Source organism: Pongo pygmaeus, chromosome 11, assembly GCF_028885625.2.
Source record: "Pongo pygmaeus isolate AG05252 chromosome 11, NHGRI_mPonPyg2-v2.0_pri, whole genome shotgun sequence".
NCBI classification, from domain to species: Eukaryota; Metazoa; Chordata; class Mammalia; order Primates; family Hominidae; genus Pongo; species Pongo pygmaeus.
The window spans coordinates 136,636,930-136,661,554 of NC_072384.2; the positions used below are offsets into that span (position 1 = coordinate 136,636,930).

Genomic DNA, 24,625 nt, shown 5'->3' on the forward strand with positions numbered 1-24,625 from the left:
TTATATCTTGCCCATTTGCCAACTGCTGTTATGATTTTTAATAATTTGTAGGTGATTTGGAGTTTTCTATGAAGACAGTCATATACCTTGTGAATGTCTTTATCTTCCTTTCCAATCTCTCGGTCTTTTATTTCGTTTTTTTTGTCTTAATACACCGGGTAGCAGGGATGAAAAAAAGCAGTTACGGTGGGTGTCCTTGTCTTGAGCATCCTGTAACTGAGTGTTCAAAGGTATGTTTCTGACATCTCACCCTTAGGATTAGTGACATTGTGGGGTTTAGGGATAGATTATCTCTGTCCAAGGTAACAAAGTTCTCTTCTATTCCTCGTCGGCTAAGAAGTTTTAATCATACTTCTTTCTCTTATTAATTTTTTTTCTTTCTTCTGGTTGAGAAATTGGACATTCTACTTATTTTCTTGCAGAGGTTTACCACATGGACTTAATTTACTTACCAACATGTGAAGTGAGTCCTTACCTCTCCCAGTAGAGCAGTACAAGGCCCCTATGACATCGTAACTGCCATGTCCTCACCGCTACTCTCACGTTCTCTAGCATTTTGACCTTTCCCATGGTAGACATTGTCATTAACAGTCATAGTCAGTATTGTTTTTGTTGAGATTTTTTTTTTGTTTACATATTTATCAGTTCATTCGCTCATCAACCTGTCTTTCACAAACCTGCCTTCTAGGATCTTGAAATACATCTTTTTTTTTTTTTTTTTTTTTTTTTGAGATGAAGTCTTTCCTTTTCACCCAGGCTGGAGTGCAGTGGCATGATCTCGGCTCACTGCAACCTCCTCCTCCCAGCTTCAAGTGATTCTCCTGCCTCAGCCTACCAAGTAGCTGGTATTACAGGTGCATGCCACTGCACCCGGCCAATTTTTATTTTTTTTTATTATTATTATTATGTTTTTTGGTATTTTAGTATAGACGGGGTTTTGCCATGTTGGCCAGGCAGGTCTTGAACTCCTGACCTCAGATGATCCGCCTGCCTCGGCCTCCCAAAGTGTTGGGATTACAGGCATGAGCCACTGTGCCTGGCCCTGAAGTATATCATTTAGTAATTTCCCTAGTGAAAGTCTATTGGTAATAAGCACTTCTGGGTTTTGTTGCAGAAAAATATATTTCGTTCTTTCCTTCTTTTTCTTTTCTCTTTCCCTTTCTTTTCTCTTCCTTTCTTTTCTTCTCTGCTCTTTTCTTTTCTGTTTTTTCTTTCATAGGGTCTCACTCTGTCACCCAGGCTACAGTACAGTGGTGTGATCACAGCTCACTGCAGCCTCCATCTCCCAGGCTCAAGTGATCCTCCCACCTCAGCCTCCCAAGTAGCCGGAACTACAGGTGCAAGCCACCATGCCTGGCTAATTTTCAAATTTTTGGTAGAGATGGGGTCTCACTATGTTGCCCAGACCGGTCTTGAACTCCTGGGCTCAAGTGATTCTGCCACCTCACATCCCAAAGTGCTGAGCTGGCAGATGTGATCCCCTGTACCTGGCCTGTGTTTCACTGTTGTTCTTGAGAGAGAGTTTATCTGAATCTCGAGTCTACACTGTTATTTTCTCTTGAGGATATTATTCCACTATCTTGCGACTCTCACTGTTACTCTTAAGAAGTCTGTGATCCGTCTTGATATTTGTTTAAGAGCAATCTGTCTCTAGAGATGGGGTCTCACCATGTTGACCCGGCTGGTCTTGAACTCCTGACACCTTAGGTGACCCACCAGCCTCAGCCTCCCAAAGTGCTGGGATTACAGGTGTGAGCCACCATGCCCGGCCTGTATCGGTAATACTTTGGATCTAAATCTGCTGTCTTGTTTGCAGTGTGTTGGGTGATCTCTGGCTTTGAGTTCAGATGTAGTTGGTCTCCGTCCGTGGGAAGCTTTCCTGTAGAGAAGATACCAGAAGCCAAGGGAGCTCTGAGACCTGGGGCCTCCCGGCTCCTTTCCTTGCAGGATTGCCAGGTGCTGGACCCTGGGTTTATGTTTCCTATCTTAGGACCTTATCTGTTGTGCTACCAAAGGTGTTTGCCTCTCAGGGTAGCCTTCACTTTTGCAGGTTTTTAGCACTTTAGGCTCACAATTCTAGTTTCAGCTCGTGTATTTGATTTGGGGAAGGAGAAGGAGGGTCCTCTTGAGATCATGCCTCACTGTGGACTGCCGTGTTGTGAAGCAGTCAGCTTGGAAGGGAAGCCGGGCCCCAGGAACAAGGGAGAAGTGCTTAAGTGTTGGAGAGGAGAGCGACAGCACAAACTTCTTACACGGTAAACTCAGAGAAGTGTTCAAGCTGGGCCAGAACCAATTTCACAGTCAGGCAAGGGCTGAAAGTAGAAGGAAGTGGAAGGGTACAGATTGGCAGATATTGCTAAGCAGGGCTGTGACTGATGAGATGAAAGTGGGAAGAGGGAGAGGGAGAAATCCAGGTGATTTTGAGATTTTATGATTAGAATAGCATTGTAATCATTAACAGAAATACAGAACCCCAAGAGGAGCATTTGAAAATTCTAGCAAATCTATGTAATGCATGTTAAATTTGATATGAGGACAAAGTATTTGAGAAACATCCACAGGCATTTTAAAATCCTAAACCGAGTAGATATATGAATTGGAGATATATATATGAGAACTGTACATGTCTGTAGGAAGTGACTATCTAAGCTTCGGAAGGAAAGGAACCCCTAAGAAGAAGGGAGGAGGAAGGAGGAACATTAACTAAACTTCGAGTTTGCCTTCACTAAAGGCCACATGCAGAGGAACCAGAGAAGCAGTGATCAGAAAGCTGGAAAGAGAACTGTAGTTGCACAGTGAGAAGATGGCAGGCACGCCACAGGCACCCCTCCTTGCCCTGGGGTAGACATTGCTAGCTGATCACAGATCCTTCTCCAGGAGCCTGGAGCCAGCCTTGGAGATCTCAACACAGGATTCTCTGCAGCTGCTCAAAGCTGCCTTCATTGAGAACACAGGGATTCTCAGAGTTACAAGGGCCCTCCCAGTCACCTATGAGATGCTGAATTCCCACCAGTCTCCTCTGAAAGGGCCACATTCCAGGGCCTGAAACCCCCAAGGGAGCAGAACCCACAAGCTCCATCTATGGATAGTTGTGAGGGGGACAGAATCTTCCACTTGCAGGGTCTCCATCATTTTTTTTCTGTCCTGGGTTGACTCCAGGGCACCCGGAACAGGTGTCATCCCTCTTCCATCAGATAGAAGTCCCCTGTGCTCAGAGTCCCCAGTGAGCAGTCCTTGGCATTGGGCTCTCTCTGTGGTGCCTGCTGGCCACCACCCTGAGTGATGGAGACAGGACCACCTCCCCACCATTGTGGATGACACACTCACAGCCTCAGCTTTCACTGGGAGCCTCATTCTGGGCTTGCTGTTCACTGCAGTCCTTCAGCCTTTTCATACTTGTAGTTGGGAAGCAAAATCTTCCCCCAAACCTCACTTGCTGTTGGGGTCCAAGAGAAGGAATTCTAGTCACGCATTTGACCATTCGAGTTGTCAGTTCAGCTGAGAGATCCTTCTCTTTTTAGACCCTGGGGTTGGGGATAAAACCCTAGTTTATCTGCTATCCCCCAAAACTCTTTGCTTTCAAAATTTGGTAAGCAGACTTTATATGTCTTTATCCAAGTCATTGATAAAACACTGAATATTGAATGAGGCAAGACAGGTAAAAGTTCCATGGTTGACCACTGCAGACCTTCTGCTAGTTTATGCTACTTAGTACCCCTTAGCTGTGAATCTAGGTAACTCTATTCACGTCTCTTTCATTCACCCTGATTAAAGCCTTGCTCACATCTGGGTGAGTCTTCAGGGTGATCAAGCATCTCAGAAGACCAAGGGGGAAAATGTTGCAAGATGGTGGTGCCCATCAGCAATGTCAGGTGCTCCAGAAAGAGGGGGGTCAGTGAGAAAGAAGACTGAGCACAGTCCATGACCCCTGGCTGTTCCTTGATCTGTAATCTTATAGAGTGAGGTTTCAATCGGGTGGATGATGGGGAAGCATTATTAGAAAAGAGAGGGTGGTAAAGAGCTGGATGCACGCATGCGCATGTCTGCTTTGCAGATTGTGTGAGTGAAGGATGAAGAAAAGAGGTGATGATCTCTCTCAAGGATGGAGTGAGATCAGGAGGTGAGGGCAGGAGGTCTGTAGAAGGGGGACATCAAGTTTGCAAGAGTGAGGAAACCATGCCAAATCCAGGTCTGCAAGAACGTATGAGGGGACCAGGTAAAGGATGAAGAGAGACAGGGGAGGAAAGGACCAGGAGCTGAAAGGAGAGACAGAAATGTTGAGTGACATAGAAGATACTAGACAAGGGAACTTTCTTGTGTCCAGTATACGGAGAAGACAGGTGGTGGGATAGATTTTTAAAGTGAGTGATCGGCCAGGTACAGTGACTTATGCCTGTAATCCCAGCATTTGGGGAGGCCAAGGTGGGTGGATCACCTGAGGTCAGGAGTTCAAGACCAGCCTGGCCAACATGGTGAAACCCTGTCTCCACTAAAAATACAAAATTAGCCGGATATGGTAGCACATACCTGTAATCCCATCTTCTCGGGAGGCTGAGGCAGGAGAATCGCTTGAACCTGGGAGGCGGAGGTTGCAGTGAGCTGAGATCATGCCATTGCACTCCAGCCTGGACGACAGGAGCGAAACTCTGTCTCAAAAAATAAATAGATAGAGTGAGTGATGAAGCCATAGAACAGCCACTGTAGGGAGCACATTTAGAAATTAGCTCGAAATCGGTTCTGATGTTCCTGTGAACACTTACATATATTTGTTCCCCTAAGTAGAGTTTGCATGCATAGGTAAATTTTGTTTACATAATTAATCGGGCAGAGCCAAACTGTGCTTTAGCAATTTAATTTGCGAGTTTTGTCTTTGCATGAGATACTGAGAGTATTACAGTGCAGGATACCAGCTAGCAGCTACTGCGTTGGGATGAGGCAAATAATAGAGACGTTCCCTTGGAGCTTCATTCAGATTTCCATTGTTTTTATCACTTTGTGTTCAGTCATCTGTCTGCCTGTGTGCCCGTCCTCACCACGTAGACACGTTTAGGGGGCACAGGCTTCTCATGCATGCTGGAATCCCTTCCACCCAGCCCAGTGCCTAGCACGTGGGGGACGGTAGCTGAGGACCACAGTGACCGAGCCCTGCACCCATACAATGTAATACAAGCTCAGCTCTTAGCCTTAGTTCCAGCGACTGTAGCTTCTGACTGGCTAGAGCCAGACATTTGAACAGGAAAGCTTTACTGGGGAACAGTTGTGCAGAAATGTAACCGGGAAGCTAATGGTTGTAATTTTTTTCACTAGACGATCCAATAAATGCTGATCAGAGGGAGCTTTGATACGTGCATTTGAATTTCACAGATTAAACAAAGTGTGAGCCTGTCGAGTTGATCTCCTAATGAAAAGTTGTCACATCCCACCCATTAATTACCAAGTTTTCCTTATGATCTGACTGTGAGTTATGTAGTTTTTTCTTACCTTACCTATCCGTTCACTAGGAGAGTTTTGCATAAAATACATGAATTGGGGCACTATCCTATGAGAATCTGTATGGAAAAGGTTGTAAATCATAGTACTAGGACTTAAAAGCCCATGGATCAAGAAGCTAGACCAAGACCCACAGATGCAGTGGCTCAGCCAGTAATTGCACAGTATCATTGTAAGTCAGCCATGGTGAAACCTATGTGAAAGTTACAGTTACAATGATTTTTTTTTTTTAATGAAAACTCCAAGTCGCTGAGTGTTTAAGGTCGTTATTGAAGACATGACCTGCAGACACCCTGACCCCCACCTTCCTCCCCCACCCCTCTTTCCACAGCAGGTGGAGTGTTTGCTTCTGCATAAATACACAGGTGGCGGGGGTGGGGGGGTCATTTGTTCTCCAAATTCAAGAGCCCAGTAGATTGGGATAAAATTCCTGAGCGACCAGACCCTCCCATCCTGGCCTCTTGTCACCAGCTCACCAGAAATCGGGAACCAGGGTGACTGAGAGCACAAAGGACACCCACATACTGTGTGGGCCAGCTGAGGGCTTCCTCCAAAGACTCTTCTCTCCCCTCCCACTCCAGCCCATATTGGTCCCTTTCACAGACAGGGTGGGTCTCAGTGCCAACACCCCAAGCGGGGCTAACCAGCCAGGGCCTCAGGCCCGACCTCCACTCAGCACCTGCATCACAGCACTTTCCTGCAGCCCCCAGAATATGCTCGGAGCACAGTGGCTGTCAGTATCTAGGGGAGTCACAGACCTTTGAGGGGCTGGTGGAGGCTATGGACCCTCTCTGGCTGGGTGCTGTCCCCACACCCCTGGGAGTGGGGCTGGGGAGCATCAGTGGGCTGCTCAGGTGGAAGGGATCTCTCTCAGCCACAAAGAGGGCTGCATATCCACCCAGCCAGAAAGGAGTGGGGAAAGGGTGAGTGGGGTGGCAAGTCCTCATGTCCCAGGCTGCAGGCGCATCGTGAGGAAGGGCCTGGGAGAGCCAGCCTAGGTGAGGTCAGTAAGCCGTGCTTGGAAGTTGGGCTAGAGGGACCCAGAGTCTGGAAGATCAGAGGTCCGTACAGTAGACATGAGCCAGCCCAATGGCCACGGGCTGGTGACGGGGATAAGGAAAGTGGTTGGCAGGCAGGTAGATTAAAGTCAGTACCAATAATAGTTGCTCGCCGGGGGATTATAATGCAGCTAGTTCACAGGCCAGGGCCCGGAAACATTGAGTCAAATGAGATGTTGTGTCTGAAAACCCAGTTGAAGATTTCTTGATGAGGGTCTGGTGCAGTGGCTCACACTTGTCACTCAGCACTTTGGGAGGCCAAGGTGTGAGGATCACTTGAGATCAGGAGTTTGAGACCAGCCTAGGGAGACACCATCTCTACAAAAAATGTGTAACAATTGGCCAGGTGTGATGGTACACACCTGTAGTCCGAGCTACTCAGGAGGCGAAGGCAGGAGGCTCGCTTGAGCCTGGGAGGTGGAAGATGTAGCGAGCTGTGATCGCACCACGGCACTCCAGCTTGGACAACAAAGTGGGACTCCATCTCAAAAACAGTTCTTCATGGTTGTATGCAATTAGTTATGCTTTCTGCCAGTGGTGCCTCCTCCTTTGGCAGGGACTTGGGGGCTGGGAGTGGGGACAGGAATAATGAACAGAGGCCGACGTGGATCTGTGGCGTGTCTCCCGTGGACCAAGCCCCAAGTCCACATGGGTCTGTACACTTCATGGAACTAGCAGAAAAGCACTAGACAGTGGGTGCCCTTTTCCTTCATTTTATGGGTTAGAAAAAATGAACCTCAGGGGAGTCAACGAACTTGCCCAAAGACTTAGATGTGGCAGATAGAGTCACAGGGTGTAGCCCCAAGTTCCTCTCTTCCCATTGCAGACGTGGCCCCAGAGTGGCTACCAAGTCTGAGGCCTGTCTCAGCTGAGATCCTCCTAAGGCACGCGGGACCCCATGCACTATCCCCGTCTGAAAACGTGGGAATTGATGCCTCTCCCACGGTAACAGGTCCTCTGCCATAAAAGAACAGAACCTTCCCGCGTTCCTCTTTCCATGGAGTCTCTGTGGATCTACGCGAGTGCTTAGATAGAAATTAACCCTGCATCCGGAGATGAGCGGCCCTAACTTAATTTTCATCCCACAGATAAGGATGGTCAGCCATGAGTGACATGGTTATTCTCCTAAGTTGCTTTGTGTGTGCACCACACAGACGCTGACATCACTCATCGATTTCATCTGGCCTTGTCCCCTGAGCCTTGATTGAAACCTGGCTAAGCCATGCTGGCCTTAGGAACCGCATCTGGAGTGTTGGGAGGTGCATGGATTCAGATCTCCGCTGCCGTGGTTGTCCAGTGCCGTGCGCGCCACCGGCCCATGCAGGGGCAGCTGAACCCAGAGGCACTTCTATGACAGAGGGCCCTCAGGGGGACTGCTGTCTCATGAAAGCTAAACTCTTCATCCCACACTCTGTGTTTCAGAACAAGAAGAAAATTTTGAGTTTATCATTGTGTCCCTCACTGGCCAAACGTGGCACTTTGAAGCCATGACGTATGAGGAGCGGGACGCCTGGGTCCAAGCCATCGAGAGCCAGATCCTGGCCAGCCTGCAGTCGTGCGAGAGCAGCAAGAACAAGGTAAGGCCCCAGGCTGCCCAAAACCAAGGCTGCGGCTGCTCAGGGGGAATTTGGGCCCCAAGTAATGCCCCAGGGAGGGGAAAATAGAGGACTGGTGTGAATGACAGGACCTAGCTATTCTTTGTGAGCAGAAAGCTCAATAACTAAAACGATCAGAAACGCTTTGTGTCTATACCGTCATACGTGAGTATTCCAGCCTGACCATGCTTCCCTGGGAGAAGAGCCAAGGTTAAATCTTCACTCTGTCAGCCAATCCCAGAGGGAATCTTTTGGACTCTTGTGGCTTCTGGGTCCACATTTATTTTTGTTTGGGACAGAATACACTCAGAAAAAAAGAGAGACGGACTTAAAAGATGCGCTGTTCTCATAAATGCCCAGAATTCAAATTGACATCAAGTTGGAAAACCGTCTCTTGTTAGGGACATATATGAAAAGTAGATGGGTCTGTATGAGCGTGCAGGGAGTTTGGGAAGATAAAGTTTCTATTATCTAAACTGATAAAGCCTGGTATGTGTTTTATTCAATAATTAGAGGTGGTGTTGCAGCTTTTTTAGAATTTGTCTAGCAGGTTTTCTGGTTCTCACCAGAAAACGCCACCCGAAAATGTTTCTATATTAAAAAAAATAATTAGAGGCTATTTGTTTTTTGTAGTTATTTAGCTAGAAAAGAAAAAATATTTTAACCTGTATTTTTTTTTTGTCTTTTTTTTTTTCTTTGGAGAGAGTCTCTCTCTGTCACCTAGGCTGGAGTACAGTGGCACAGTCTTAGCTCACTGCAACCTCCAAGCTCAAGCAATCCTCCTACCTCAGCCTCCTGAGTTGCTGGGACTACAGGCATGTGCCACCATGCCTGGCTTGCTTGCTTATTATTTATATATTTATTTATTTAATATATGTTCTTTGTGGAGGCGGGGTTTCATCATGTTGCCCAGGCTGGTCTCAAACACTTGGGCTCAAGCGATCCACCTGCCTCAGATGCCCAGAGTGCTGGGATTACAGGCATGAGCTACTGCGCCTGGCTTAACCTGTGTTCTCTAGGCTACTGCTCAGTGATGTTCCTTCTACAAAAGTCCTTTTTCCCATCAAGGATTGCTTCAGTTTCATTATTTTAATGTTTGTCTTTAACCTCTTTGCTGGAACGTCTTAGACTTTTGGAGAGCATTTTGATATTTCAGACTATGATCAACTAGGAACTAAGAGAAAGGATGTTACCCACCGACCTGCAGTTTCATTTGTAACCATTTAAAGAAATTTCTGCCAATGATTTATGTGCAGCTTTGTCACTAAAAAGAGAGTCTGTCTTTCAGAAAGATAAAGTGTCTTATTTTATTACCCTCTTTAACCAGGGTAAACCAGACCACAGTCATTATTATTATAATGTAATTTGCTTCCCTTTTTAAAAGATGTTTTATACCTAAGGTGGGGAGAACCACTGCCTTTCATTCCACACACCCTGGCTTTACTGGGTCACGTCCACATGCATCCATGATGTGCCTCCTGAAACGAGCACAGGGTACTTTGGGGCCACCTCGATGGGGAGCAACAGCACACGGCATCCTCCAAACGTGGGCAGCTCATTCTGAGAAGGAAGGCGGGGAGGCAGGATGTGTTACCGACAAAGAGGCACAGATTCCCGCCTTCATGGAGAAATCACAATCTTTCACTGCAGACTCTGAGCCCATGCCACCTTGACCTAATTCAGGAAGATCTGGGATGGTGGCAGCCTTTCCCATTCCACACCTTGCCAGGCTCCTCCCCACTCGTGTCTCGGCTCATGCACACACCAGCCTTAGAATGCTGCCTCTTGGCCCTCACTAGGTGCCTGTGCTCCGGGGAATTGCTCCCTTGGGAGGAGGACTCGTTGAGCAACCAAAGGTGGCCGACTCACAGCTGGTCATCGTGGGCATTGGTTGAACAGGTGTGAGGGCGTAAAACATGGAAATACTGTCCACAAGGAGTAGCGGGAGGGCAAAAACACAGGCCCAGTTGACCACCAGCTTTATAGTATTTTACCTGCCAGTGGATAATTGAGAGCTGATACAGGCATAGGCATAGCTAGACAGACAGACAAACCAACCAACCACAGAAATGATACAGGTACACAGAGAGACAGAGGCACATCCCTTTGTGTGTGTGTGTGTGTGTGTGTGTGATCACACACGTGCATTCCAGTTGCCAGTGTAAACTGTTTAAACATATTTTGAATACTTGGGTATCTAACCAAAGGGAATTAAAATTCAATAACCCATGATGCTAATTAGACAGTAGTAATTAATACATTATAATTTATTATTATGTAGCAAGTAATATATTGTTTCACATCAATTTGACGAGACGTTTCAATTTATGAAGAATTCTTACACAAAAATCAAGCTTATTGTAACTGTCCTCTGAAATTGATCAATTTTTGCTTTAACCATAATATAAAATGCATACTTAATAAATAAGCCTCAAAAACTGTACATATCAGCCAGACACGATGGTTCACGCCTGTACTCCTAGTGCTTTGGGAGGCTAAGGTGGGAGGATCACTTGAGGCAAGGAGTTCGAGACCAGCCTGGACAACATAGGGAGACCCCCATCTCTGCAAAAAATTTTTAAATAGGCAGGTGCATGGCTTACATCTGTAGTTCCAGCTACTCAAGAGGCTGAGGTGGGAGGACCACTTGAGCCCAGGAGATGGAGGCTGCAGTGAGCTATGATTGCACTACTCCAGCCTGGGCAACAGAGCAAGACCCTCTCTCTAGGTGGGGAAAAAGGTACATATCCAGTACATATCCTTTCACTTAGAACTTCTACTTCCAGGAATCTGTTCTTAGTAAATAATCATGAGTGTGTACCAAGACTTAGCAATCATATGTTCTTACAGCATCATTTATGATAGAGAAAAATTGGAAGCAACTTAAATGTCCATCAAAGAGAACTTGATAAGTAGGTCTTCACTAAGTGGGATGCTATGCAGCCATTTAAAATGATGATGTCAGAGAGTATGTGACAGCAGTGAGCAATGAACAAGTTTCGTTAGGCTGGAAAGGGCAGGTTTCTATGCAGCAATATGTATTACGCTGGCTTTTTAAAGTACATATGTGTATGTAGATGTGCTTAAACAACAGGCTAAAAGAACAGATATCAAAATGTTAATAATGCTTAACTATGGATGGCCATATCATTGTTTATTAATTTTATGTTCTTTTTCCCCTCTCTGTGTTTTCTAAACTTGCTGCAATGAGCATGTATGTTTTTAAATCCTTTTTAAAGAAGACCGTAGAGCCAGGTGTGGTGGCTCACACCTGTAATCTCAACACTATAGGAGGCTAAGGCAGGAGGATCACTTGAGCCCAGGAGTTCAAGGCTGCAGTGAGCTATGATCACACCACTGCACCCCAGCCTCAGCCACAGAGCGAGACACTGCTCAAAAAAATAATAATAATAAATAAATAAATAAAAATAAAGCAAGCCATCAAGTGTAAGGTTAAGAATCAGCACCCTCAGCTATACTCATGTTTCTCCCTGCCCCCACCCTGGTGAGTGGCTTTGTCACTGTGGCAGCCGAGGGTCTTCAGATGACAGGTGCATCTCCCAGGGTGATGTGTGGTATGGATGGGGTTTTCTGACAAGGAACTATGAGATACGTCTTACATTGCTGATGAAGCCCTAACCCTGGGCTTATAAACGGATTATTTCTTTCTCATTCTTCCTACCAAGTAGACATGTGGCTACTGCCCAGAAGGTTACCCATTTACCTTCTCCAGGTGACCGTGGTCCATGCCTATTCACAGATGATCCAGAACTCTCCTCTTTGCTCATTTCTGGCGGAGTCCGTCTCAGCTGATGAGTGTTAAAATGTGACATTTCCTCCCTCCCCCCACCCCATGCATGATGATTTCTCCTTTAGTTATGCTCTTTCCCAAAGACATCAAAACACGAGTGATTGTTTAGAAATTACCCTCATCCTACATTTGCTCCCAATCTGTTTGATCTTTCCCTGATGTTATCAGTGATGTGCATTTCTCCCGGGGTGCTTACGCCTTGTATTTTTGTCTTCCTCCATGCCCAGTCCCGGCTGACGAGCCAGAGCGAGGCCATGGCCCTGCAGTCGATCCGGAACATGCGCGGGAACTCCCACTGTGTGGACTGCGAGACCCAGAGTAAGTGTGCGCAGTGGTAGCAGGGGCTGGTGCTGTGTAGCTGGAGACCACATGGTCCCACTAGGCCCGGGTTGCAGGGGACTCGCAACTGTCCTGTTTGGCAGATAAGAGTTAACTGCTTTTAGGAAACTGAGATATTTTGTTTGGATTTTACCTTAACAGAGTGCCTTCCACACAAGCCTCGCCCCTGGCTGCAGGGTGCGTTTCTGTGAGTCTTTCCTTGCCTTAGGCATCCGATGAGCAGCAGTTATACCTGAGGTGCGAAGGATTCAACCCCACACCCACAGCCTGTGCCAAATCTGGGAAGCCCGGGAGTTCAAGACGAGCCTGGGCAACACAGGGAGACCCCATGTCTACAAAAAATTAAAAATTAGCTAGGCGTGGCGGCTGGCTTACTTTTTGCTTAATCAGTGATCACTTATTGATTTTTTTTTCATAAAAATAGAATATAATTGGTTCATTCCTGCCTAGAGATTCTTGGGTGTTGTTTTTTTAATTTCATAATCATATGTTCTGGGTTTTGCCATCAAATGATGTCTTTGTTTTTTTTTTTTTGGTCTTAAATCCATTACCCACTAAAGCCTCTGATTGAACTGATAGAAGTTGTAATTACTGCTTTGTGCCATTGAGTACCCCAGTTTTATTTCATGCTTTCCGTTGTCTAATCCATACTATTACTTTCCCTTTGAAAAAGTCATTTTGTTGTTCATAATCTTGAGAGTGGGGACTTATTTTCATGGTTGCAGTCCCAGCCCAGAGACAGTATTGGAGACATTCAGTAAACTTCTTCCATTCACATTTTTTTTTGTTAAGTAGTGTTTTGAAGAGAAGGAAGTCCAGTTCAAACAAGGTAAGAGGTGCTGGTACCAGGCTGGGTGTTGCCCAGGAGTCAAACGTGCATGGCATGGTGGGTCCTGCCGTCCTGAAGCCTGAAATGCACTGGACAAGGCACCTACCTGCTCACCATGGAGCTAAGCACTGGGGAGAGCCATCGGGGGCACGCGGCAGCCTTGCCACCCACACAGGAGCTGTCGTGTCAGCAGGGCTCTGGAGATGGGCAGGGTTTGTACAGGGAAGAGGCTGAAGGAATCATTGTGAGCAAAGGGAGTGGCTTGAGGAGAGCTTCTCTGGGTGGTTGTAGGATCAGAGGTGCTTTCTGGGCTGGAAAACCGGTAGAAGCTAGTTGGAGTGTGAGTGCCAAGTGAATCTTTTTCCAGCTTTGTTCTTCATTTGTAAGCAGAGGGACATCATTGGAGTTTTAGAGCAGGAAGGAGATGGACCCTGAGCTCCACTTGGGGAGATGGATCTGGCCAGACCATTTTGAACATACTGGAATAGAGGCAAAGCAGGGAGGAGGCCAGCCAGGGTCGGCTCGGCCGGGAAGGGAGACGGGAGCCCAGGACTGCTCCAGACAAAAGGGAAAGGAAGCACCCCCCCCGCCCCGCCCCCCAAGAGTCCACTCAGCAGCACAGCAGGCAGGGGAGAGATCAAAAGTCTGTCTGCAGCCTCTCTGGAAGCCTGTCCTGCGGGTGAGGGAAGGGGTTCTTCTCCAGGTATCTTGAGGTTCTTCTTTAAAGTACCTCCTTATGTTTGAATGTTTAAGTTTTACTTTCAAATGTGTGGTGAAATGAAGTTCGAAGAGAGAAGCAGTTATTTGAAGTGTGTTTCTATCAAAAAGTTTTAAAAGTAAGAGCTTTTTTAAAAGCACGAATCTGAGAAATATTAGAACATCCATTAAGGAAAATGCCTGCAGTTGTTTCCACCGTGCATCTGAAGGTCGCTTTAAAAGGAAAGCTATCCGTGGCTTGCGGGGACCGTGATACCTGGCAAATCGGAGGTCGCAGGTCCTGTCTGAGATGAGCTTGTGCATGTGAGTGCAGATGGGGGGTGGGAAAGGGAGGCCAGTGCAGGGGAGGTATGGGCCAGTTTGTTCTGAGCAAGACCGCCTGAGCAGATAGACAGGGACAAAGGGAAAAGGCAGAGTTTGACAATTCAGGAGAAAGAGGCGATACCAAGCACGCATTTGCTAAATGTGTGGTCTGCGTCAGCCCGGTGCCAAACCTTCGCATGCGCTGTGTTTTCATTCTGCAACCCTAGTAGTTGCTGCTCCTGTGGGCCCTACTTAAAGGGGAGGAATCGGGGAGCCTAAAGAGTCAAGTCATTTGTCTGAGGTCACAGAAATAGCAAGTCCCATAGCAGGATTCAAACCCAGCTGTTGGCCAGCCTGCTGTATTTTCTCAAGAATGGAAAGGCTCAGAAGATGTAGCACATTGGCAAGGATTTGTTAAGTAAAAATACCCAATTTTGGTGAAAGTACTGGGATAGGTACAGTGCCCACACTGAGGATGAACTGTCAACACCTCCATGGGGCCTTCTGACAATGTATATAAAAAGCTTTTGAAGAGTGGATGCCCTTGACTCCAGGTGTATAGACTCCAGGAACTAAACCGATGGGATTGAGTAAGGCGGGTGCAGAGATCTGTCTTTCCAGATGTTCATCACGGTGCTTTATATGGCAAAAAATCAGAAGCATCCCAAATGTCTAACAATTGAAGAGCAGTTCATGATGATGTCTTCTCTTTGCTACCTTTAAAAATCATGGAAAAAGACTTAATTGAGCCTGGGCACGGTGGCTCACGCCTGTAATCCCAGCACTTTGGGAGGCCGAGGTGGGTGGATCACCTGAGGTCAAGAGTTCGAGACCAGCCTGGCCAGCATGGTGAAACCCCATCTCTACTAAAAATACAAAAATTAGCTGGACACAGTGGCAGTTGCCTGTAATCTCAGCTCCTTGGGAGGCTGAGGCAGGAGAATCACTTGAACTCGAGAGGCGGAGTTTGCAGTGAGCCAAGATCATGTCATTGCACTCCATCCTGGGCGACAGAGTGAGACTTCGTCTCAAGGGAAAAAAAAAGTGGGGAGGGGTGGTGCTTAATTGAGATAAAGAAACTTCATAATGTGTTGTAAAATGAAAAAGGGGTATGACAATGAGTCTAGATGAACCTAATGAGTATTTACAGGTATTTAGAGGGGAAAGATATGTAAGGCTGCACTCTGGAAGGTTAGCACCAGTTGTGTCTGAGTGGTAGGGTCTTTCGAGGCTTGGGGATTTTCATGCAGCGTGGAATTTTGAATTGTGGTAACAGCTCCCTGACCCCCAGTTCTTGCAGAGAATGCTCTAGACCGCCAAGAGCCCCCTCTGTCTGTGCACTGGGCACATCCCAGAGCACTGTTTCCAGAGTGGACGCTGAGCTTCTGGAGCTTTGAGGGTGCCTGTCTAGAAAGGGATTCCGAGAGCCAGTGAATTTGGGAAACTCTTAACAACATCCACCTCCCAGGAAGTTGCAGCCTTTGGACACCTGTGCTTCCGGGGAGTACTGCTCTGAAGATACCTGTTCAGCATGGCCCAACCCAGCGTGTCCCAGGCCCATCAGACAGTGGGGCCTTTGTTTAGGGCACCTGTTGCCTGCCTTCTGCCAGGAACATGCCAAGGAAAGTCCACACCTGAGGGCCCCTGAGAATCCTAGGGCTTGGGACCCTCAGTGGCCCTCACCAGCAGGTCTGACCTTCATGGACAGGCCCTGAGAGGCAGCCCACCCTTTCTGCTGCTGTCTGTCTGCCCATCCATGTTGCCCATGAAGCCCTGGTCAGAGCTGACCGTGCGCTGGTCCCTCCCGCCCTGCTGTGTGGACCTCACAGGTGCCCCTCTCTCCTGGGCCTTTCTGATGTCTAGAATCCTGCCTTATTTCCCTTTGTGAACCCCAGGCCTGCACACAAGAGGGGACTGGCACCCACCACTACCACCAGATAGCCCACCGCAACCTATGGTAGGAGCACATCCAGGCTCTCATCTTCAGCTTGGCCCACAAATAGGACCTCGGGTCCCGCAACGTCGGGTCTCCGTCCCATTGTCGCCTCTTAGTCCTTCCCTGACCTCCAGGTTTGAAATCACACACACACACATCCCTACTGCCTGCTGTTCTGCCCTGGGGGCTTCCTAGCTCTAGTGTATCCTACGATTTTCTTAGCTCTTTTCTGGTTTGGGCCGGGGCAGGCACGGATTGAGATGGGGTCTTGCCCCATAACCCAGGATGGAGTGCAGCAGTGCGGCAGAAAGGGTGGGCTGCCTCTCAGGGCCTGTCCATGATTGCAGCAGTGCAATCATGGCTCACTGCGGCCTTGAACTCTTAGGCTCCAGCAATCCTCCCACCTCAGACTCCTGAGCAGCTGTGACTACATGTGCGTGCCACCACGCCGAGCTGATTTTTTAAATTTTTTGTAGAGAGGTAGTCTCACTGTGCTGCCCAGGCTGGTCTTAAACTCCTGGCCTTCGGCGATCCTCCCCCATTGACCTCCCAAAGTGCTGGGATTATAGGTGGAAGCCACTGTGCTGGGCCTAGTTTTTTTTATTTTTTCCTGGTTGGTCTGTCCCTGTAGAATCTACATCCTACATTTCTGTGGGCAGGGATTTTTCTCCGTTTTGTTCACTGCTGTATCCCCAGAAGCCAGTGTGTTAATATTGGTTGAATATGTGAAGGAACAGATGTAATTACAGCCAACACCTAACTCTGTACTTCCCGTGGGGCAGTCACTGCTCTAAGTGCCTCGTAGCTTTTAATCCTTCTGACAGCCCCTTGAGGATGGGAATTATTAGCCTCATTTCTCAGGAGGGGAGCTGAGGCCCGGAGAGCGAGAGGCTTGCAGAGGACAAAGGTGGAAAGGCAGTACTGGCAGGTGGCACGCACACAGGTGTGAGGGCCTGGAGAGCAGGCAGGGCAGGCCTGGGGCTGTGGGACCAGTGAGGCCTGAAGCCAGGTGGCGGGGCAGGAGACAGTGCAGAGGTCTGAGTCCGTGCCAGGAGGCTGGGATCAGCCACAGGCCGAGGTTCTCCACCCAGGCGGAGACACAGCGAAGTGTCCCAGTTGGGCCTTAAGACGTCTTTCAAGGAAATTGCCGTGGTGATGCTTAGATAACAACCCTTGCCGATGAGTCATTCTCTGCTGGAGCGGACGAGAGGTTCTCCCCTCAGTCATCCCCAGCCTTACTTGTCTCTAAGCAGAGGGTGGTGAGCATGGGGCCCTGGAACATTTTACCCCTACCCCCTGCAACATTTTGGGTTTCACAGAATTCGGAGTCTGGCACAGGAATGTGTCCCACGCATGAATGTCATCCTTTAGATCTGGACCTGACAGCCTGGGAGCTGCTGGGGGGAAGGTAGGAGGGGGTGCACCAAGGTCTGAACGAGGGGCCAGCATGAGTGGCTTCTGTATCTGCAACCCACAGCGGCATGGAGGGCGGTGGGGTGGGCTTAGGAGCCAAATCAGAGGTTCTGGCAAGAGTTTAGGCAAGTGGCTATGGGGATCCAGATGTGAGTGGGGACAATGTGTCAGAGCATTCCCCACAGCACTTGGTGATGGGCTGGATGCTGGGACGTAAGGGAGCAGGAGAGGTGCTGGGTTTTGAGTGGTGGTGTGACATGATCAGAGATGCCGTGTTCAGTGGGGCCCTGGCTGCTGTGTGAAGAGGTCTGCAGGGAAGTGACAGGCGAGGCCGCAGACAGGAGCCCCTTGCACCCCAGTTGCGATGCTGGTGAGGACGCCCATGGGAACAGTAAGTTCGAGAAGAAAGGGTTGGACTTATGAGAGGTTGAGAACCTTGTGATTGGCTGTGGGAATGATGGAAGAAATCAAGGTGGACCCCTGGGGTCCCAGCTTGAATAGCTGAGACAGGAGGGACCTGGCAGAAGAATGCATTTGCAGAGTGGATGTGGATGTTGACTAGGAGATTCTCCCAACTGAAATGTACGTGGTCGTTGCGTGTGTAATAATTCGGGAGCCAGGAAGAGGTGTTAGTGCTTGGGTGGTGATTGAAGTGTGGGTTGGGTTGGCCTGAAAGAGACTACAGAGTCAGAAGAGATGACCCCACAGGAACGCTGAGGTAAGGGAGGAAGAGCTGGGAAAGAGATCACAACGGAGCAACCAGGAAAGTGGGCAAAAATCCAGAGAGGTTGTTGACCAAAAAGGTATCAGAAGTTAGCACTGGCCCAGCACAGTGGCTCATGCCTGTAATCCCAACACTTTGGGAGGCCCAGGCAGGAGGATTGCTTGAGCCCAGTGGTTGAAGACCAGCCTGGGCAACATAGCAAGACCTCATCTCTGCAAAAAAATGTAAAAAGTTAGCCAGGTGTGGTGGTATGCACCTGTAGTCCCAGCTACTCGAGAAGCTGAGGCAGGAGGATCACTGGAGCCCAGGAGTTTGAGGCTGCAGTGAGCAGTGATTGTGCCACCACAAGAGACCCTATCTCAAAAAAAAGAGTAGTAGTCAGTGTTGTGAGGAGGGGTGGGGCAGTGGCCAGCCCACAAGAGGCCGAGTGAAACGTTGGCCACAGGGGTCTTTTGGGTTTCGCCCTGGAAGGGGCTGGTGACTTTGGCTGTGCTGTGTCCATGGTCAGGAGGTAGAGACCTGGTTGTCAGTGACCCGGAGGTGCAGAAGCAGAGGGGGCCAGTGGGGAGGTGGGCTGTGCAGACACAAAGGGAGAGCCACAGGCGAGGAGGGGTCCACGCCAGCTGTGTGCCATGCCTCCACCCTCCACACCCCCAGGCCAGGGCCTCCTCTATGTGCCTGCTGCCCTCTTCCTTCCCGTGCCACCTGTGCATTGGTTCTGACTGTACTTTTCAGCGCTGATTGAGTCTCTGCATTTCTCTGTTCTCTTCTGCTTGGGTTTTTTTCATTTGATGCATAGGTTTCCCCTTCCCAGTCAGAACCTCTCTGAGGTCACAGACCTCTCTTCTCGCATTTCTTTTTTTTTTTTTTTTTTTTTTTTTTTTTTGAGGAGTCTCGCTTTGTCACCCAGCCTGGAGTGCAGGGGCAGGATCTCAGCTCACTGCAACCTCTGCCTCCTGAGTTCAAGCGATTCTCCTGCCTCAGCCTCCCAAGGAGCTGGGATTACAGGTGCCCTCCACCATGCCCAGCTAATTTTTTTGTAATTTTAGTAGAGACGGTTTCACCATGTTGGTCATGCTGGTCTCAAACTCCTGACCTCAGGTGATCCTCCCGTCTCCGCCTCCCAGAGTGCTGGGATTACAGGCATGAGCCACCACCACGCCTGGCCTCTTCTCACATTTCTTGTGGTATCTATCACTGCCTTCTTGCATATGTAGTAGATGTTAAATAAAGGACTGGCTTTCTGATTTCTGATCAACTGGCGTAAGGCTATGGCTGGTTACTTGCCATTTATAAAACAAAGGATGTCTCCCCAGTGAGTCAAATGTGACCTGAGCTACTTGGTCTTTTGTTGACTCTTCAAGTGTGCCCGGAGTAAGCATTGCCTATTCCCAGGTGAGTAAGCCGTATCTACTTACAGTGGTGAAAGCCAGTGTCTATCAAGGTCAACCCTATCTCTGCACATCAGCTGTAGATTCTAGCATGAAGTCAACCCGGGCCTGAGTTCTTGGTCTTCTGATGATGCCAGCCAGTTTCACACAGTGAGTGCTCCAGTTCTGGGGTCCCATTGCTGCTGTCTGAACCCATTTCTTGTCCTGCACAGTCCTTGCGCTAGTCCTAGGTCTAGTTTCACAGCCCAAAGCCTGTCACCATTCATTCTGCAAGTCAGCGTTGGTTGCGCTGCGTGATAACCTCACCAAAGGGCCCTGCCCACCAACTTGCCTGCAGTGCAGTTGCTTCAGTAGCTATAGTTAAATAAGATCACTGGAAACGATATTTTTTCACTGTAGTGTACCTCTCTCTCATCTTTGAAATTTGCAAGCATGCCCGTTGTGTACCTACTGGAAACTTTGATGTGCCAGTGGCTGCAGAGGTAGCAATGAAGGAATGACCAGAGTCACGGTGTCACCCAGCTGCCCCTCAGCACCACTTCTCCTTCCCTCTCGGCAGCAGCTGTCCACAGTGGATGCCGAGTCACACGTGTTTTTTCCCACACAGGTCAGCCCTCTCAAGGTGAATGCTGCTGTGACGTATGGGAAAGTGCATCTTTTCTTTCCAAACCAATGCTGTCAATTATTTATTGTGTGGGAAATTCCAAGGCTTTGGTTTCAGCCAAATGTGTTCTGAAGCTACTACCAACTGCCAGTCATTTGGGACACCTAAAACAGGACTGAGCACTGGCTACGGAGCATTTTTTCTAGCCATGGATGTGGTTCTGTCGATGTGAAGTTTGACTGATTCGTGGCCTTGTGTTTGTAAGAACAGCTGGAATGATACTTGATGGTCTGATTGCATTTAGCACTCTGTTCCTCTTCCCATAGATCCCAACTGGGCCAGTTTGAACTTGGGCGCCCTCATGTGCATCGAGTGCTCAGGGATCCACCGGAATCTTGGCACCCACCTTTCCCGAGTCCGATCTCTGGACCTGGATGACTGGCCAATCGAGCTCATCAAGGTGATGTCATCCATCGGGAACGAGCTAGCCAACAGCGTCTGGGAAGAGAGCAGCCAGGGGCGGACAAAACCCTCGGTAGACTCCACAAGGTAAGAACTCTGGAAGATGCCTGGCTCCCGACACGTTTGCCAACAGTTAGGCAGCTGGAAGTGATCATAATGACAGCCACAGTTGGGAAGGCCCTGATAACCTGTAGGAATTCAGGAATTCCGATTCATCCGGCATAGGAATGTCTGTGTTTAAAATTGGTCTTAAGCAGACATGGATAATTCACACTCCTTAATTTTTTATGTTTGTTTTTAGGCCTTGGGGATTTCTCTCCCCCTCTTAGAAATGTATTAAGCTTCTAACCTTATGAATATATTACTTTAATTAATACATTTCTAATAGGCGTAAGCTGTGCCGTTAACACTAATTATGAATTTTTGATCCTTTAATTTTGTTATTCTTATAGCTTTGATAAGCATCTGCTCTGTCGATCCCCCCCACCATCACACAAAAGTTATTTTTATGGTAACAAAATCTATTTTATTTTCTAAAATATATCTCTAACACATTTAGTCAACCAAGTTCAGCATAATGTATGGTGTAACTCCTCATTAATGTTAATTGTTATCCAGTGTAAAAAACGCATTTATTTTGAGGCCATTTAGTTTCTCATTTTTCATTTACAGCTATTATAAACCGTTTTTGAGTACACATGCATATTTAATGTTCCTAAGGGGTGATAAAATGGTGTGTCTTCTGAGAAGGCATATGACATGGAGGCAGAATAGAGCATTTCATCTCCGTACTTGTCTAAAGCAAGTGGCTTCCAGGGTTGCTCATTTTCCCCCACAATAGGAAGTAGGAGGTTGAGGTTTGCTGTCCGTGTTTGCCTCTCAGGTGTCTGAAGAGATGAAGGGAGAGGAGAGGTCTCCCATCGCTGGTACTTTTTAGGTTCCTCTGATTTGTTTTGCTGCTGATCAGATAAAATGAAAGTTCAATTGGTAATGTGTGGTTACGCCACAGAAACCGGTTTCTACTGCAGAGCAGTAAGAACGTGAGAAGGGTTGGTGGGCTTCAATTCATTAACGCTGAAAAATGAATTTTTGGAGCCACCTTTGGCTCACTGGAGAGAATGAAACTGGTGTGTTACTCATCTGGCTCTCTGTATGAGGGATTCTGTGGTAGTGGGGAGGACAGGAAAGGTGCAAAGCACATATTTGTTTAAAATTGCATGGTTTTGATACGCGAGCTCTTTATGAGTTATGCTCTATAGCGTAGACAGGTAAGTTTCTTACAAACCGAAGAAATTACGCACTTTAAAAATTATTTTTCTTGATTTGTTTAATGCTACCATAGAAATCAGCTGGGTCATCAACTATGAACATGCTTAAAAGACGAACTCATGTTTTAATATCTATTTTTTCATAGATAATCATAACATTGGAGGAAACTTGGGTCTGAAAATGAAAAATGATTGGAAATTAGGTTGAGCTTAATGTATGAATGCAGAAAACGTTGAAATAAGTTGGAAAAAACTATGCATCTTACTGTTTATATGTAAAAGAAGCACATTCACTATTTTTAATATCATGAATTATTAGAAAAGTTTGTTTATCCATCCATTAAAATATAGAAACCATTTGGAATTATTGGAAGCAAAGATATGGGTTCATTTTTTACCTGATAAATATTTTATAATTTCATCTTCATTCATAAATGAAGATTGTGTGTGCACAGGTATTTTGTAGTTCTAATTTGCATCCTTGAATTAAGTTCTTGAGTGTAGAGCCCAGTCTTTTTTCCAGTGTTATGTACATCACATCATTATATTTTAGAGACCTATTGCAGAGACTTGCTTTCTCACAAGTGCAGTGGTTGCAGTTAAGTCCCGTCTTTTCTTTAGTCACACTGGCTTTCCTAAAGAGCAGACCGAGTTGTAATTCCTCTCCAAGACTGTGGTGTTGGTGATGTGGTTCTGTGCTGTTGCTGAAGGTAACTGGAATTTCTAAGTTCCCTTTGCAGCTAAGAAGATAAACACATACGATAATTGAACGTTTCTTTGTGCCTGTAGTAATTTTCCTGGGGAGTTTTGTTTTCAATGAAAATCAGCAAATAATCATTGCGCACTTTCTCGTAGAAAAGAAACGGTGAGTGATGATTGCAGTTTCCTGGTGATTGGTGAAGGTTCTCAGGGCCGCCTGAGGATGCCAGGGCTCGGGAGGGTGCTGGCAGTAGGTGCGTTCTGGGAAGTGTCACTGGAGAAATGGCATCTGAGCTGGACTCTGAAATAGGGGGTGATTCCTAGGGCCAGGGCCAGGGGACCAGGTGGGAAGGCGGGCTGGAGGGTGGGAGTGGCCTTGGTGGATGCAGGCTCGGCCCGGCCCATGGGGAGGTGTGCATGTCGGCGAGTACAGCACTGTGGACGGGAGCCTCCCATGAATGAGGAGGAGCAGGGATGGGGGAGGCCCAAAGAGCAGAAGCAGGAAGGGCCTCTGAGCCAGGGCTGGCACCTTAAAAGCGACCCTGGGGGCAGGGGAGAGGGGAAGGGTTTGTCTATTCATGGGTTCTGTCTGTCCCACCTGTTCCCAAGAGGACTAAAGGCAGCCAGCAAGGTCTGTGTCCCTTCCAGCTGGAAGGCCAGGGTCCTGGTAGAGTATGCTGGAAGCCTTAACTACACTGTCCAAAGCAAAACACACCCAGCCCAATAACAGAGTAGAAATTCAGACTCCCACCACCTTCACCACCTCTTGCACATCCCCTCAATAGAAAATGGAAAAGTGAAAGCCGGGGCCAGAATCTCCGCACGCAGTTCTGTCTATGACGTGAGAAGATTCTGCCTTTCGAAGCCACCCCCGATCCGTCTGCCCCACTCCGCCCCTCCTGGTCTCTCTGCAGAACCTACGATTGTTAGTAGAAACAGCTGGAAGGTTCTTTTAATGTGGCCCTGAGGTAATACCAAAAAGAAATATTTTAATAAATTTTTATCTCTATCAAAGGAAAAGCCAAGTGCAATATATTTGGTGTAATTCTTTGTAAAAGGGCCCAGCTGTTTTCCCGAGGAGCTCTGGTCCATTCCATCTTGTGCAGAAGATTCATTCTGACAGTGGAATATAATTAGAAATGTGTCGTTCTGCGTGCCCCCACCCCCAAACACACACACACACACACACACAGATTCAAGACCATGGGGAAATAGAACACAGATCTTCCTCCAAAGAGACCGCCGCACACTGGAGTCACCTATTCGTGCGGCCAGTTAGGACAGCAGGCGCCCTGGACATCTGGCCTCTGCTGTGTGCCTGCACCCCTGATTAGGGCAGCTTCGGACGGCTTATAATTGGTTCCAGTGAATCTCTGCCGCCCTGAGAACTGCCGTTCAAACTTGAGCAGCATCATGATCAATTGAAGCTGACGGCGGCTGAAGCAGTATTGACTTCCCACTCCTAAACAGGGGAATCATTAGTCAAGAAAAGCATCTTTTAATTACTCCCAGGAAGAAAAAAAAAAATCTTTTTGGATGGATTCTGCAACAACTGCCATTTTTTCCCAGTGCATTCGATATTAAATTTATTGTCGCAGGAGGGGAGAGGACGCCCTTCGTCCCCCTCTGTAATGGGGGTTTAATTTGGAGAAAGAAGTGCTTTAGAGAACAGATCAATGCTACAACAATTAACTACATCTGTGGTAGCATCAGAATCCCTCTCTAATTGCTATTGATACCATTTAAGCACACACTTAAAATATTGATTTTAAGTGGGGATGTTGAAGTGGTGGTGAGGTAGTAACAGTGGACAGAACTAACTAGGTTTTAGGGGTTTAAAAAGGGAGCCATCAGCTGTGTATGGGACAGGACTTCATAACACCCGGCTTGTGTGTTTGTGCGGTACCATAACGTAGCGTGTTGTAGGGCGTTGAGCAGCTGGGCCGGAGGCCACCAGCCAGGCAGGGCTCTGGGTTCCAGTGTTAG

General features: G+C 47.7%; 1 protein-coding gene and 1 non-coding gene across 13 annotated transcripts in view; both read left to right on the forward strand.

The window, feature by feature from the left end:
- AGAP1 (ArfGAP with GTPase domain, ankyrin repeat and PH domain 1) overlaps positions 1 to 24,625 on the forward strand; it is a 634,886-nt gene that overhangs the window by 536,787 nt on the left and 73,474 nt on the right. For 9 of the 12 annotated variants that reach the window (XM_054477354.2, XM_054477355.2, XM_054477357.2 and 6 more), the window contains 3 exons: positions 7,971 to 8,125; positions 12,182 to 12,272; positions 20,537 to 20,759. In XM_054477354.2, the coding sequence (XP_054333329.1) occupies positions 7,971 to 8,125; positions 12,182 to 12,272; positions 20,537 to 20,759 (469 nt within the window). Of the gene's footprint in view, positions 1 to 7,970; positions 8,126 to 12,181; positions 12,273 to 20,536; positions 20,760 to 24,625 lie in introns of those variants that run through there. The other 3 variants (XR_010122906.1, XR_010122903.1, XR_010122905.1) reach the window with 2 other exon arrangements.
- LOC129032232 (U7 small nuclear RNA) lies at positions 8,660 to 8,723 on the forward strand. The gene has a single exon (XR_008501251.1). It is a non-coding gene; the product is annotated as a U7 small nuclear RNA (small nuclear RNA).